The sequence below is a fragment of the Lepisma saccharinum genome, chromosome 16 (assembly GCF_977018435.1).
Source record: "Lepisma saccharinum chromosome 16, izLepSacc3.1, whole genome shotgun sequence".
NCBI classification, from domain to species: domain Eukaryota; kingdom Metazoa; phylum Arthropoda; class Insecta; order Zygentoma; family Lepismatidae; genus Lepisma; species Lepisma saccharinum.
In genome coordinates, this window is record NC_139244.1 from 3,399,451 (window position 1) to 3,417,188 (window position 17,738).

The 17,738-nt window shown below is 37.8% G+C and overlaps 1 protein-coding gene and 1 pseudogene across 1 annotated transcript in view; both read right to left on the reverse strand.

The window, feature by feature from the left end:
- Tango1 (transport and golgi organization 1) overlaps positions 1–17,738 on the reverse strand; it is a 75,700-nt gene that overhangs the window by 43,439 nt on the left and 14,523 nt on the right. Inside the window, exons 5-6 of the mRNA XM_083137590.1 lie at positions 13,782–13,942; positions 8,171–8,284 (exon numbers count right to left, since the gene is read on the reverse strand). Of these exons, the coding sequence (XP_082993716.1) occupies positions 8,171–8,284; positions 13,782–13,942 (275 nt within the window). The remainder of the gene's footprint in view (positions 1–8,170; positions 8,285–13,781; positions 13,943–17,738) is intronic.
- On the reverse strand, positions 494–1,969 carry LOC145999828 (26S proteasome non-ATPase regulatory subunit 11 pseudogene; annotated as a pseudogene).

Consider the following 17,738-nt stretch of genomic DNA (forward strand, 5'->3'; position numbering starts at 1 on the left):
GTAATTCTTTTCTTTAAACAAAGAATCTTTGATAATATTTTTCAACTTTAGGGTTTGCATATGTGATTTATTTATTTCAGCATTGAAACAGAACTATATTCATGATTCAACATGTCAAGCTATGTAACCACTGACCTTACTCCATCGACAATACCCAAACTAAACATATACTGATACTATCATAGTGAAAATATTCAAGATAACTCTTCGTATCAGATGTTACATGTACACAATAAAGTTATTTTGCTAAACTGTATGTTTCAAATTCACATACTAATAAAACTATGTATGTTTCATAACATACTTTTTCCAAACATATGCAACCACATAAGAATGTTACAACACATAGTTCATATTACTGTACTACTGAACTTAATCACGAATGATAAGCACTATAAGTATGTAACAATCTTTACCCATCAAGTAATTTTCAGTCACATATCTGATAAAATATAGTAAGACATGTCTGCATGCTGCAACAATGCCTTTGATATTATAAATTTGAAGTTAACTTTAACTTCATGACATCATCGTGACATCTTCTGCGTACATGTGTACGATGCATGATCAAGTATGCTATCACAGTCAAAGTACAAATATGTGAGGAGTAAGCATGGAATGCTTCTAGACGAAATTTTCTCCTCCATAATTTCAAACATCTCTGCCTGAATGTTCTTTTACGAACATGTTTAGGATGAGTTGTTACTTTTCTCCTTGCACCTGGGCAATTGGTGAAAACAGTCTTATTAATTTGTTTCAATTTAAGTTTGGTGCCTTTCCTAATTGTATCCTTCAACTGGACATTTGAAACACTTTGGGGAAATACCCCTTCACCTTGGTCTAGAATACCGTGAAACTTCTTGTCCAAAATCATTTGGGAAAGTTTCTTCTCTACTTGGTTTACAGGTATGTTAATGCATTTTGAAACATAATCCACCTGAACACGAGAATAAGGTTCGATGATTTGACAAAGGTTTTGTTCCAACACTGTGTCATAAAGGCTGTCTAAATGTGCTCGAACAATTGGATCATTTTCCAGTTCTTCTTTAAACTTATCCACAGCCTCCTGAAAGTCTACCAGAGATCTCTTAAGACTTGCTTGAGCAACACACTTCATAGCTTCAATTGCACTTCCGGCATACTTCAGAGCCAGTTTCCCGCTTATGATCTGCTGCACATCTTCTGGTGTGTTCAACATTATTTTGGACAACAGCATGTACTTCAATGCAGTCAAAGCCTTTGAGCTTTCCACACTATCATAGCCTTCAAATGCTTCATAGAAGTAAGAGTATGCTGTTTTGAAGTCTCTCTCGTTAGCAGCATGAAGAATGCCTGACTGCATATCAAGCGATGCTTGTAGTTTTGGAGGGCAATAAATTAAATTAGCTGTAGTCCGAGCTGAGGTAAGTGCTGCACATGCTTTTGGAAGATTACTCAAGGCATGGTAAGTTTTACTTTCTAGAAGTTGAACCTCTAGCAATAAATTTTTGTCATCTAACTTCTTCAGTTCTCTTAATAAGGTCGATCCTAAGTGAAGAGCTTCAGTAAACATTCCAGTATCAAAATACAAAGCTATTAGGCAGGCTTCCAAATACTGCCAGAGGATAGTCTTTTTCTCTTGTTTTGCCCACTCAATGCACTCCTTGCACACCTGAATCTTACTGCCAGTGCTGGCTTCCAGATCCAAGAACATGTCAACCAGAGCACGAACCAATTCTGCTGCCTTCGCCTTACTAATGGTGCAGAGGAAGGGTCTCGTCTGCTTAATAAGTTCAGCCAGTTCTTTTGCTTTGCCATCTTTCTTGTAAGTCTCTCCTAGTTTCAAGATACTTTGTTCTTTGACACAAATTGCATCTTCTTCACTTTCATCTCCCTGTTCTTGCAGAAGCCTGTATAGATCAACTATTTCCTCCAACTTATTCGAGGTTGACATTGAATGGGCTCTTTGCACACATATAACTGCCGCCATTTTTGTCTTTTCACCCACCTCAAGTTCATCTTTGATCTCTTCTCTAAGCTCTGTACAAGTAGCTTTGATTTCATCTCTGAACACTCTGACTTCTGAGATACTAGTTTTAATAATATCATTCAGCTCTGTCAATTGAGCACCAGTCTTTTCCTGATTAGCTTTGAGATCTGTTTGGCCATCCTTGATAGCATTAAGAGCAGCCATAACATCTGCCAAGCAGAAATCCCCCTTTGGATCTGACATATTTAAAGAAATAAACACCTAACCTCAGAAACAAGAACAAGATGCAAAACAATACAAAGATTATTATAAGCTTGAACCTTTTCAACTAATCACCTGACGTCTCATAATCTTAAATATAAAACGACTTTGACAGTACAATTCAAACTCAGTATCAGCACAATAGGTAGCTAGGGTGCTATATTGAAAAGGAAATTTAAATTTACATATACAGATAACTTTATAATTATTATATTGATAAAAATAAAAAAAAACTAGAAACAACAAAAATTACAATATCATCAAATTATGCAATTATTTACAAGAACATTTATATGTAGAAAACACTTCTTTACTGTCTCCTTGCGAGGCAGAGCAAGTCCTTCTCTAAATATTTGGGCATGCGTCAGTTCTACAGGGAGGTTATTTCAGTCGTTCACCGCCAGCGTGGCGGCCGGTCGGCGGACTCTTCATGCAACAGGTCCCGGCAAATTGCGTTCAGGAAGTCCGTAACAGAAACCGCTTGTTTTGTAATGTTTCCACTTTTCACAATTACAGTTACAATTACAATTGAAATAAGCACGTACCTTGTCGCAAGGATGCTGGAAAAGGTGTCCTCCCACATACAAATATTTCTGGCACCTTATTTCTGACATCTAATCTTAGATTAGACATCGCTACTTAACCTCAGTTGACAGAAAGGAAGACAGCATCCCGGCGCATAAAGCAAACCGAAAGCGTAAAATGATATTTAAAAGTAATAATAATGATGATCACTAACCTCCTGTGTTATAAGAGATGTTGAAAATAACCTACTTCAACAGCAATACAACACGTTTCTTAGGTTCAAGAGATCCTGTGTCTCGTAATTGCCTGACCACTTTTCTGCAAGAATTCGTTTTCACGTAATTATCGTACATAAAAACTCTCTGTTCAAGACTATATTTGTTTAACGACATAAGTAATGAATGAATAACAATTAACACACAATAAAGCACTGGCCATGAGTAGCACATTACAATAACACAGTATAAGCAACACGCGTACTGTTGAACGCAAACAGAATTGAACATGAACGAACACTGACGTCTGGTAGCCGACAGTGTTGCTAACCATTTTTCAGCAATGTCCCTACAGACGTAGTCAAAATGTCCCTACAACTGACCAAATGTCCCTACGCCAAGTAAAGTAACTAAAAAAACAACACCTCATTAGCATGCAAAACAGAAGATAAAATATACACATTTACTTACCAAATCTTTCTGCTCGGTGCTTCCACAATTAATGAAGGAGCGAATTTACAATAAATGACCCCTCCCCGATTTTTGTAATATTTTGCATACTCACTAATTGAGGCCTCCTAATCACGAATTTCAAGTTAAGATTTGGGGGGTCACGTGTAGAAATTGCAAAATAAGTGACATTGAGTGGTCCGCGATCGGCACGATTGCTTATTATTTACCGGAAGATTTTGTGTTTCCAATACTTAAAAAACGAAATATACATTCCTGATATTACTACGACCCCAAATTTTAACTATGTTTGCCTATCCTAACCTAACCTAACCGTACCTGAATGGTTCGTGGGGCTATCCGTCAATGGTTTGTTGGGCTACCCGTGCATGTTTTTTTCGAGCCCAAATTTTAACTATGGTTGCCTTGCCTAACCTAACTTAACCTAATCTTACCGAGAATGGTCAGTGGGGCTATTCCTGAATGGTTTTGCGGTAATTGTGATTACGAACTGATAAAAAATATTATTTTCGTAGCACTTTAACGGGAAACGTTCATCATCGAAGACGCTATTTTCGTATCCTGCAATTTTATGATTGATGTACTGTTGCCAAATTTACCTGTAATCAAATCAGTTCTTCTACATCGTGATTGTCGCTGTCACATGTAAGCACGTTCTTTGGGCAATATACTGAAATCCATAAGTTTATTAATTAGCCCACAGCCATCCTCCTGCACACTCCACCTAACAATCTGTACAACATTAACAACTTTTTTACTGTTCTCTTCCGCCATTCTTACACGATCCATGCTCTCCAAGTATGAAATCAACAGTGTGGCAACGCTGTAGACAGCGTAACTAATTGTAATTTGTTCATATCAACAAATATGGCTACCATACTTGTATACGGAGAATCATTGCAAGAATTGAAAAGCTTATTTTACAACTTCTACACGTTAATGAACATTTTTCCCCCTCACCCCAACATGTTAATTTGAGATAAATCATCACGAATAATTATTTCGTGAGTATAAGACGTATCATAGAAATTACAGAAGGGTCCGGTATTGTAAATTCTTGCCTTAATGAATAATAGGGTTGTGCAGGACAGAATTTTTTGGGTCGGGACGGGATCGGGACGGTAATTTTTTTAAATCCCGACATTCGGGACTGAAAAATTTGCAATTTCCCGACCAAGTCGGAAAATTTTCGGGACGGGAAATGTTCGAAATTTCCCAAAGCACTGGAAATCTCGAATTTTACAAGTCATTTTCACTTTAAGTGATTGTTTTTGCATTTCTAGAATAAAAACTTACAACTTTCGATAAGTTCCAGAAACTTACAAGGCAGAAAACGTCGAGAATTAACGACTTTTTAAAGTAAAGAATCCAGCACACCCCTAATGAATAATGTTGAGTCGTTTACTGTTGATTATGTTATTTGAAGTCATACATGCTGCTGCTGTGAAGAGATAGATGTTGGTTGGTGATGCTGTATTTCCTGCATTCTTTAACAATTTTGGTCCCATTTTATTTCCCTTTTTTGTTTTTGTATCACTTAACATTGAAAATATTCTTTCCGTTTCCGCGTTAGAATGCGGCAATGTTAGCACTATTTTCGCGAGAGTGGAAATGTTTTCAAAAAGGAACTTGCCTTGAAAGTTTTTGGTAACCGATAACATGTTCCAAAATTATGATGGAGATCTGTTAGTTAGTTCTTTTTTCTCCTTCTCGCTAAAGTATCCAGATAAACAAATTCATAAAATGTAATTTACCAAGATTGAAAAAAGTACCTACGTTTTCCCTCATTTGGCAAAATCTGTCCCTACGTTCCTACGCGGGCGAAATTTAGTGAAAAGTCCCTATGCGTAGGGACATGTCCCTACGGTTGGCATCACTGCCGACACGTGCAGTATGAAGCGCCCTCTCGCGGCTGACAACTCACCCAACCTCCGATAAGCTGCCGGCGCTGTCGCGACAACTGAGGATAAAGTAGCGATGACTAATCTAAGATTAGATGTCAGAAATAATGTGCCAGAAATATTTGTAATTGCGAGGACACCTTTTCCAGCATCCTTGCGACAAGGTACGTGCTTATTTCAATTGTAATTGTAACTGTAATTGTGAAAAGTGGAAACATTACAAAACAAGCGGTTTCTGTTACGGACTTCCTGTAATGCAATTTGCCGGGACCTGTTGCATGAAGAGTCCGCTGAACGGCCGCCACGCTGGCGGTGAACGACTGAAATAACCTCCCTGTACATCTGAGCACACTCAACATGTCAGATTCCTCAATCAGGTCCACAAGATGGCTTCCTTCAATTTTCAAAACTTCACATTTGGCTTGTTCACATCCAAAGTGCAGAAAATATTACACTCACTTAGTCTTATTTCTCATAAGATTCTCATTTTAGATAATGCAATATTCATTTACTAGCTAGTTAATGCTGATGCCAGCAGATAATAATTTCCAGCTCCCAATTATTAAACTAGGCACTTTACACCAGTTCCAAATCTTTCCTTTTTCGTTATACAGATTATTCCATTATAAAAGCATTTTCAAGCTTCTGTTATCAACAAAATGTCTCTATATAGTTTAAACAAACTATTAAAGATTAACTTATCAAGTATAATCTCTCAAAATATCCAGATTTTTAATGATATCAAACCTTCATCAATAGTCACATTTTTACTTATACACCATCCATCTTGAGATCTATTTAAAAGTCACAGACAACTAGTATTAGAGCAACTAGTTCAAGCCAGATTTTTTAGTTTGTCCATAAGTGCTTAACAGCTTGAATGTTTGTGTTGTAAATGTACATATTTGCTCTGTTACAGCTATTTTACTATGTATATCACAATATACTTATCTAATGATTACAATTACTATTTTTTGAATGTTGGTACAAAATACCAAGTATGACATCATATTAAACATTGAACAATTTTAAAGAGTTGACCTTTGTATATAAACCTTGATGTCAATGCAAATGTACATAATTTCAATAAATTTAATTATAAATTTGAATGTAACTTATCTTGCTTGCCTGAAAGAACACATATGATTGATGATATTTGTTTTTTCATATTGTCAGTCAAAAATAACTGTTATGAATATGAATTCAGAATATTGCACAATTTGATAATTTTGTCATGATATACAAATTGGCTTTTTTAAACATCATATTTAATGAAATTAGTTTAAATAGTAATTTCAGACACTTAATTGCATTATATGAATAAAATTTTGAGCAATCATATGACTAAATTATTATAGATATTGCACAAATGTGGAACTTTGGACTTAGCCTAACCATTTTCAAATGTAGTTATGACAATGTATTATTTTTATTGTCATAACGTTACTTTTCCACATTTTAAACACTTGTTTTTCACCACAGAAATCACATAGCATTTGTCACGTGACCAAGCTTCCAACTTCGTGTGCTCTGCCCTGTGGTCTCAATACCTCATGAACTTGACGTTTTCGAACTGTACTAAGTGACGTCACTTCCATCAATACCATACTTCAAGTATGTACTTTGTACCTTTCGGACAGAACCTGAGTTGCCTTCAGTTTCACATCAGATACAGTTATTGCGAGTAAGCTCCATATTTGTAGTTATAAAAGGAAAAGGGAAAAAGAGAGGGAAAAGGAGAGAATTAAGAATTGGAAAGTTATAGTTTAGAATATCGGAATACCGTAAGTTTAATTCCAGGTTAGGATCACGTCGAAGCGAGGACCAGCGGAGACGAAAATTTCAACAGCGCTACAGGCACAAACATTCCTATGTCATCTCCTCATGCTGCCTGTCCAGTCAATCGAAGTATTTAAATCAAATGGTTTAGTGTTGTTCTTATTTTACAGGGGCAAGCCCCCTTTGCTTGTTTGAGTGTTGACGTTGCTCTCCAGAGCTGTACCCCCCCTTACAAATGCACCTCTTTCAGCTATACTTATAACACCATGCTCTCACATAGCCTGAGGTTAGATCCCCCCCCCCCCCCCCCTCAGCTACTTTAGATTTAGACAATATGGACACATGCCTGATGATATAAGAATCCAGAACATCGGTGTGGAGACAGTCATTTCATAGCACAGCCGAATTTAGCACAATGTTCTGGTACAGTTTGCATTGTGCCATTACCTGAATAATCTATCCTGGCAGTAGATTGGAAGAGGCTCTAAGATTATCCAGGTCCCTTAGCCTGGCCTCCAAGAAGTATCAACCTCAACATTGGAGGATCATCATCAATGACAGTCAGAAATAACCATTATCGCACAAAGCCAAGGGTTATGGACTGCTGTGAAAGATGCCTTCATGCATGTGATCCTGCATTACCCTCTGCAAAACATCTGCCAGAACATGGTGCAGAATTCGGCTGTGCTACGAAAATTACTGTCTCCATTCCGATGTTCAGGACTCTTAAACCATAAGGTGTGTGTCCAAATGAAGCATTCAACTGTAACGAAAAGAAAGGTGGGGAAGGGAGTACACTCACTTCATGACCACACTGTACAATGAATGAAATGTAAGATCTGTAAACATTATATTGCAGTTCCAATGCATCAATAAAATATTGCTTTTATTTGTATTCAATCTTTGAGCTGTGTGTTCTTACCAGGTTCGAGATTATAATGCATGCAGCAATTGCAAAATAAATATTTAGTAGAAAATTACATCAAAGTTAATAGAGTTGTAAAAAACAGTTCCCTCAAGTAATGGAATGTATTTAGATAAGTACTTACATCAATATAGTAATGTCCTAATGAAAAAATAAGAACTGTTATGGCTGTTATTATGAGATATGCCACTGTTCCCAAAGACATTAGTGTATCCATTTCTTCCTCAATTTTCACTGCCTGTGGGAAAAAAGGACACAATTAATACTATATTAGAGCAAGTAAAACAAGCAATAAAAATTGAATGCTTAAATAAAGTACATAAAAAGCACAAATAACTTTGCACAGCTACACAAACATTAACAAGTAGGGCTGCGTCGACACACTTACAAAGAACGATGCTTGAAAATCATAGTAATTAAAAGTTGTTCAAAATAATGATTAATATTAATGGGAAAAAATCTAGTCTTAAGGGCATGCAATACAATTTCCACGGGAGTCTTCCCAAGCCCTTCCGTCCATGGCAGTGTGCCAACTTAGATCTCTTGCAGCCAGATCTGGCTCTTTCGTGCACTCTAGCCGGACCCTGTGGCCGAGTGGTTAGCACATCGTGCTGCGACGCCAAGGGTCCCGGGTTCGAATCTTGCTCAGGCTTGGTTGTTTGCGAATGTCAATTCATCAATTTCATCACTCATCCCCATCTTCACAAATTAGCCAAGAGGCACAAAACGCGAAGTAAAATAAACTAAATCAATCAATCTTTCGTACACTCGTTCAGCTGTGAACTGTGATGCCTACCCCTCGTGCCCCACTATGACTCCATCTCTGGTTCCGACCCACATGGACCACCTTTCGTCATAATTATACATTTTGCATGTGATGTGATATTGTTATATTGGCTGCGTCGCCCCACTCCCTCTTATCTCTCCAGCTACTTCTTTATAGTGCAATGCTAGACGTGAAATTGACATAATATTGTTGTCAGGGAATTCTTTACTTTCGATTTAATACCACATCGGTGGATTATTGAGATGGGCGATGCTGCCGGATCTAGGTGTTGAAAACTAAGAATAAACTGTCATCAATTTAGAGTTAACGATAATAGCAGTGCCCCACCCCTTTGACAACTAACATTACCCTAGAAGGCACTTTATCCAGCCATCGTAAATCTAGCTCCATGAGAGTCAGTTTTAACTCCATTTAAGGTGAAATCTAGTTCTTTTATGCCCATCAGGTTTGGCAACACTGCCAGGAGGCAAGGGAAAAAGCATTGATCATATGGGAGTATGATTTGATTCATTCTCTTGTGAATATAAAACTACCGATGGAATAGAAAGAGATGTCAACGGGAAGAGGGCAGTTTGAAGATGAATTTCACCAGCGGAAAAGTCGAAACTTCCATTTGATTAGCCGTAACTTGATTCCCCATAAGGAATACATGGGATTCCGAAAATTATTATTCATCATATTTTTCAAACATCGTGTCCAGCTTAATAATCAACATAACAAAATGTTTGCACTTGCAACATGGAGAGAAATTCATACTCTTGGATACACCCAGGGTTTTTTTTAGTAGCAGTGCCCATTCGGGCGATACTGAAATAAATGCACAATTGGTGGGTAATTGTATCTTGTCGCCTTTAACTTCAGTAAAATTTTCAGCAGTTTTATTGAGAAACCAATGTAGTGTTATGCTGATATCAGCTGATACTGATTAATTTTCCCAATAACTAAGATTCAGTGTATTAAGACACTGACATAAAAAAACAGGACATGCTAAATTATAAACCACAAAGTGTATGCTACAGTGGCATTAAGCAGCAAATTTATTTGAAAGAGCAAGTAAAGTAAAGTGCTCCCCTGTGCTTTGAACCAAGCCATGAAGGCGTATAGGGGTGTGGAGGTAGGGCCCCACACTTTTCTTGATCACGGCCAAAGGTGGGGGTGATGTGATCAGCATCACACCCCTTGCCACCTTTACCACCCAGTAACCCAATTTATATGATGCTGGGTTGGTGCCGGAGTCACTTCATCTGACTACCATGCAAGAGACCTGGGTACGATCCTCAGCAGGGGAGAACCAGCATGTATCTATATTAGATCAACATGAATGAAATTTGTATTGTTTACTATTTCAGCCTTTTCTGCCAATTTTGGCTACACATGCTGATGAGAATGAATTGTGATTCATGAAGAATGCTCACAAAGAACACCCAAGTCAAAACTCAAACCAGTAAATTTCGGTGGCAAGATTGAAAGTTGGTCATTAATTAATCTTGACCTTCAAGTCTGAATCAACATGATTAAAAATATATACAGGGTGTACCAAAAGTCCCATTACCCCCCCCCCCCCCTTTGAATTGTAGACAAACTTGCAAAATGTTATTTTAGCAGCATGGGTATGGTGAGAGGATGGTATACCATTAAATCAGACCAATGTCCACCATTTACTCCAATGGATCTGTGTGCACACCGCCATTTTCATGGCACAGTATTATTCGCCTCCAGGTGCGATGTGAAATTCTCCGTAACTTAAGATGTCAGATCTGGATTTCAGGTGGCCATTTTAAGAGAATACCTCAATGATGTGTTCAGAGACAAATGGATTGGACGAGGATCGCCAAATTTACCACAACCTCTAAAATGGCCACCACAAAGTCCAAATCTGACATCTTGTGATAATGCGCTATGGGGACACATCAAACAGAAAGTTGCCCATAATCGTTATCAGACAACTGGAGAACTTCAAGAAGTTGTTCGCAGTGCGTTTGCTCCCCTCACCATGTTATGGAGGATTTCACATGGCACCTGGAGGCGAATAATACTGTGCCATGAAAATGGCAGTGTGCACACAGATCCTCTGGTGTAAATGGAGGTCATTGGTCTGATTTAATGGTATACTATCGTCTCCTCATACGAATGCTGTTAAAATAACATTTTGCAGGTTTGTCTACAATTCAAAGGGGATGTAATGGGACTTTTGGCACACCCTGTATGTATATATTGTAGAGATATGGTGATTACAAATACGAGAAAACCTCGTCAAGAGAATATTTTACGCTTGTTTATTCACTGGAATTGTCCGACCAACGAACAATCTCAAGAATGCGCAAACTTCGTAACTTCCGTGAAGCAATGACTGAAAGGCAAACGTGTGGATCTAACATGATCCAGCATGTTCGAAAGGTGTAATAACCTTTCGAAGCCAAAGATTATAAAAGGAAGCTCGCCCCAGAGCTCGCTCTCATTGAACTCTCATTAGTCTCTCATTACTCTTGGATTACTCTACCACACATTACAACTTACTGAACTACGATGACGGTACACGAAGTTACGGCTGCATAAGAATGCAGCCAGTCGCGCGGGATTGCTCGGAACAGTGAGTCAAGGGTCACAGTATCGAACCTTGACATCAGTCACAATTCGGTCTGCAAGAAGCATCTGGACAAGAACATCATTCGCCTACCAGGTATGAACAAGCGTAAATAACCTTTAAATTCAACCTTCCATTATCTCATTCCTCTTAGTCGGAGAAGGTTCAACTCACAAGTATATTTAAGCTCTACCTAAATGTGTTATTGAAGCATCCCTGTGACCTCATATCCCAGGTAAGACGAGATTACAACAATATATATACATACATGTAAAATTTAAATCAAATCTGTCATATTTGCAATAGAACCTATGCCAGATTGTACTGTACCCTGCAAAAATTATTATTTAAACAGAACTCACCATGATTTCCTCAGGTGGAAGTTTCCTTGGAAGAAATTCCATGAAATTAGTGAAGTGATCTCATTGGTGACGAAAAAAACGTGTGTTCGACAACACAATTTGCCAGTAAAAGCATGAAAATGTAACAATGACATATTTTCCCCAAACATATTGTTCTCGCTAAGTGAATAGCTGTGATTCAAGTACCAAGGTGCAATTTCAGGGTGGCCACTCTAGGACCATGATAAAATTCAAGTATAATTCCCGGTTTACAAGGAGAACTTTACAAAAACTCAAGGATACAAGCAGATGTTTTCTCTTAATTCAACCTTACGTATTACCGCCTCTCACCACCCCCACCCCCCACGCACGGAAACATTAACAATATAAAGGGTCTGCGTGACTTCAATGTATCCAAAAAAAGCTAAACTGTGAAAAACTTTCTTCGGAGCATTCGTAAATGTATGAATTCATTTGGATATATAAAAATTGCAATTTTTCATGTCTACGGAAAAAAATTCACATAGAATTCATGCATAATTCCCAGAATTCAAGGAATTCCCGGTGAGTAGCCACCCTAGATTTTCATACCGGGTGGTCCAAAACTCCCAGAATGGTCACATATCGTGAGAAATACACATCGAATCGGAAAACGAAAAAATACGTGTTTAATAAGTGAAAGAAAACTATTCAATGATATCACACTTGATTCCCCACCCTTGCCCCCTGGGGGTGGGGTGGGGGGCAACTGTGACATTTTAAATGGAAACCCCCATTTTGTATTGTTGAATCGGAAAGAAGACTTTATTCCGAGTCAAACGAACTATCAACCATCCTCCTAGCTCAATTAGGAACGGAGATATGGCGACATTAAATTTTCACAAAAAAAAAAAAAAATTTTTTTCTTCCCGAAAATTTAAAATCGCCATATCTCCGTTCATCTTGCCGATTCTACAATACAAAATGGGAGTTTACATTTAAAATTTCACAGTTGCCATCATTGAATAGCTTTCTTTCACTTATTAAACACACATTTTTTCATTTTCCGATTTGATGTGTATTTCTCACGATATGTGACCATCCCGGGACTTTTGGACCATGCAGTATATATTTTTTACTATGTTAATAAAAATAAAGTTACTAAGTAATAAAAACCAGTTTTGGTATGTACTTACTATGTTCGCTACCTTTCCCCACATCATGTGGCTTCCTCAGGGGAGAGGACGAGAATAGTCGAGATTTAAAACATGGGAAGTTAAATATGGAGAAACTACTCACTGTATCCACGAAACTGTTTCTCCTTCTTCGTTCTATTAATTTCAGTGGCCACCATCCTCGTTGGAACTTGCTGTACTGTTGCTTGGCATGCGATGCAACACTACAGCAAGTTCCAAAGAGGATGGTGGCAGTGGCCACTGAAATTAATAGAACGAAGAAGAAAAAACAATTTCACGGATAAAGTGAGAACTAGTTTCTCCACAATTATATACTACCGTGTCTCTCTTTTCCCAATTATGAATGGGAAGGTAAGTTAAGGTTAAAAAGTCAGTTGCCAGGCAGACATGGAATAGGAAGAAGTGACAGGGCACTGCACTGCATTTTATCTTTCTATCGTCTTTTTAACCTTAACTTACCTTCCCATGTCTTAAATCTTGACTATCTCTTGACTTGTCCTATCTCCTGAGGATGCCAAATGATGTGCTGAAAGCTAGAGAACATAGTAAGTACATGCCAAAACTGATTTTTATTATTTAGTGAAATGATGGCATGTGGTGTAACTTATGCCTTGTATAAAAATTAAGTATTTAATTTTTTTTAAAAAAAATGATGACAATGTGTCTATCACATTCAATTTTTCTACTTTAGACAAACATTTGCCATATAAGCTCCCAGTAAACATCAATCACATTCACTCGGCTCACAACAAAACCCAATACATATAACTCTCAGCTCTGTTGATGGACACAAAACACCTGTCATAGCTGAAGAAGTTGCAGTCGGTTAACGTTTCGTAACAACTCACCTGCTCATCCATTATGCCTACGTCCTCTGTTCTCTGTGACTCAAACACTGAATGGCTTGCGTGGTCCTGTGTGGATTCTGAGCCAAGATCTGAAGAGCTGCCAACGACTCTCTCACATGCTGAATCGATGCCAAATTCCGATTTAGAATCACAATACAAAGCTGTAAATAACAAGCAGCATGTACAGGTGTTCATTTATATGTAAACATGGAAAATAATTGCACACGAAAATAAAATAAGAAACATGTAGAGAGAATATACAAAAGCAACATGTGTAAAATTTAAAAAAATTGAAGTACATATTTCTCTTAAGTTTCTTTTTAGCATTTATTGGAAAAGCAAAATGCCTACAGGCTACAGATTTAAAGGGGGGAAGAAGGCTACAGCCCAGACCTCCATTGTGAAAAAAAAATGTTTTGAAAAATGAAAAATACACACTTGAAAAAGGTAAAAAAATATGAAAAATAAATTAACCATCTGACATGACTTGGTCTAAAAGGCACAACTGGAATTACATACAAAATTATGGTAACCCCAGTGCTTAATACACACAAAGCCAGGCCTAGTATCTACTGGTTCAGTGGTTCCCACTGTACTGCAGCACCTTGAGGTGCCGTGGCTGACTTACAGGGCCACCGCGAAATGTTCCAATATTTACACTCAAATGATATGATTGTTCCAAGTATGTGCTTATTTAGTACTTTTTACATGTAAAATGTTCCTGAATTTGAAATATAGGTTTATTTTTTAATTTAAGGCAAGCACACTAACTGAGCGTTGCAAGTGTTACTTAGGCCTTGGGCCTAAGGGTGACGTGAAACAAAAAAGTTTGGGAACCCCTGCATTAACCACTTATTTCATTTTATTAACACAGGGGTTTCTTAAGTTTACCACCTAAGTCAGAATGTAGGCCTACGTAACACTTATAATGCTCAGTTAGCGTGGTTAGGTTGCTTGCCTTAAGTTAAAAAATAAACACATATTTCAAATTCAGAAACATTTTATATGTAAGAAGTACTAAATATGGACATACAGTCTGTAACAAAATAACCGTACCACTTAACACAATGGAACGCAACCCGTGTTTTAGGTGATATGTAGACATATCCGCTCATATTTTAGTTTAGATTAATCCCGGGCCTTGTATTATATGTCTATATATGAAAAACCAGCTGATTTCAGGGCCATAATCTTGCCTTCTTTGCGTGGTGAAGTGTCACTTAGGATTTTCCCCATGCTTTTACACTGGTCACAGTTACTGCATTTTAGTAATTGAGAATAGTGCACACTACCTCTCAGACTACCTGTAACACACTTTAGTAATCTAGCGAGAGAGTGAAATCCGTTACACAGATTTTCCACCCACTATTTACATGATTTCCACCAGTAAACATGGCTGCACGTCAGCCATTTGCACACACAGGTCAGAGACACCTGTTGGCAGAGAGTGGAATGAAAGACAGCAGTGAAAAATAACAAAAAAGAATCGAGGAACAATCCCAGGTGCAAGTTGCCTACGTTTTGCACATTATTACAATGGCAATTTAAACATATTTCAATATTCCCCTCATTTTTAGCGATGGTGCAGTTATTTTGTTACAGACTGTATTTAGACAAATCACATCATTTCAGTGAAAATATTGGAACTTTTCGCGGTGCCCTTGTAAGCCACCCAAGGCACCATGGTGCACACTTTGGGAATCGCTGCGTTAATGGCTAAGTGAATGAGCCTATCGCATTAAAGCATGAACTCAGTTTTAGGAAACCTCTACCTATACTGCAGTTTAATAAGTATGGGAAAAATCTGGACAAAATTTACATGTGTGAGAAAAAAAAGCACACATTCTATGTAAAAGAAAACTTCCTAAGTCTTTATCGTCATTTTACTGTATGGAATCAGGTGACACTGTCTAGTTTTACATCTTAAGAAAATGAATACGTGGACCCTCAACTTTTCAGGAGTCTAGGCTGGAAAAACTTAAAATACTTGAAAATGAAAACCCCAGCAATGTAAATTGGGGTTGCACTGTATCCATAAATATATGATTAAATCAATTGAGAAGAGGAATGCTTAAAGTTTTGGAGTTCCTTCTTGTAATTCAATACCAAAACTTCAAAAACATTTGCTTTTTCATTTTTTGAGGTAATTGTTCTCGTACATCATTATCCTTCGCCTCTGGCTGGATCGGCATTTCTCACACATCTAACTTTTAAATAATTTTAATGTGATAATTGGACTATCTCAGTGTGATACACAGTGATTTTCTTTTTTATATATTTACAGTATTTACTCATGTATAATGCCCACTTTTTTCCAAAATTATTGCCCCCAAAAACTGTGGTGCGTATTATGCACGGAATAATTCAGACAGCCAACATGAAACCGTACAAGGTCATTCCATGATCTTGTGAGACTTGCATTGATTTTTCTTGTTTACGGAACCCTATCATGTTATATATAGTTGTAAAGCTTAAACTCTGCAGTTTCTGAATTTGGCAACAGTAATGTGTAATGCAGTTGAAATAAGTCCATCACAAAATGAAGGAATGTTCCGATTTTATGGTACTTTGTATGAAATAAAAGACAAGGAAAAAGAAAATAATAATTAAAATGTATTACTGGCCAAATAATATGACATATATGGAGTAGGGATGGCCAGATCCGGATCCGGTACTTTCGGATCCGGATCCAGAATTTTCGGATCCGGATCCAGTACTTACGGATCCGGATCCAGAACTTTCGGATCCGGATCCGGTGCTTTTGGATCCAGATCCGGAATTTTCGGATCCGGATCCGTTTTGCCATCCCACATGCGCTTCTTTGGAAAGTAACAATGTGCTTATAACATATTGTTACCTGCTAATATACATATAACAGTTGGGCTGAAAAGTTCGTAGGCTAACATAGTAAAAAATAATTTTTTGACAAAATTCGATTTTATTATTCAATATAGTTGCCTTCGAGGGCGATACAACGATTATAGCGGTCATACAATTTTTCGATGCCATTTTTATAGTACGATTTCTCTTTAGCCTCAAAATAGGCCTCAGTTTCGGCGATTACCTCTTCATCAGTGCTAAATTTTTTTCCGGCGAGCATTCTTTTAAGGTCTGCAAACATGAAAAAGTCACTGCAGATCTGGAGAATATGGTGGATGGGGAAGCAATTCGTAGTCTAATTCATATAATTTTGCCATCGTTTTCATTGATTTGTGACACGGTGCATTGTCTTGATGAAACAGCACTTTTTTCTTCTTCAAATGGGGCCGTTTTTTCTTGATTTTATCCTTTAAACGCTCCAACAACGCTATGTAATAATCGCTGTTGATGGTCTGGCCCTTTTTGAGGTAATCGATGAATATAATACCATGCGCATCCCAGAATACTGATGCCATAACCTTGCCAGCCGACTGTTGCGTCTTTCCACGCTTTGGATTCGGTTCATCACGTGCAGTCCACTCGGCTGACTGTCGATTGGACTCTGGAGTGTAGTTATGGAGCCATGTTTCATCCATTGTAATATATCGACGGAAAAATTCGTGTTTATTACGGTTGAATATCGCTAAACATTGCTCCGAATCATCAAAACGTTGTTGCTTTTGATCGATTGTGAGCACGCGCAGCACCCATTTTGCACACAGCTTTCGCATGTTCAAATATTCATGCACAATATGTCAACACGTTCCTTTGATATTTTTAAAGTCTCAGCTATCTCGATCAACTTCACTTTACGATCATTTAAAATTATTTTGTGGACTTTTTTGATGTTTTCGTCGGTAACAGCCTCTTTGGGGCGTCCACTGTGTGCATCGTCTTCGATGCTCATTTCGCCTCGTTTAAATTTAGCAAACCACTTCTCAACGGTTGATTTTCCTGGTGCAGAGTCCGAATAATGTTTATCAAGGCAAGCCTTGGCTTCAACAGTATTTTTTTTCGCCAAAAAGCAATGCTTTATTA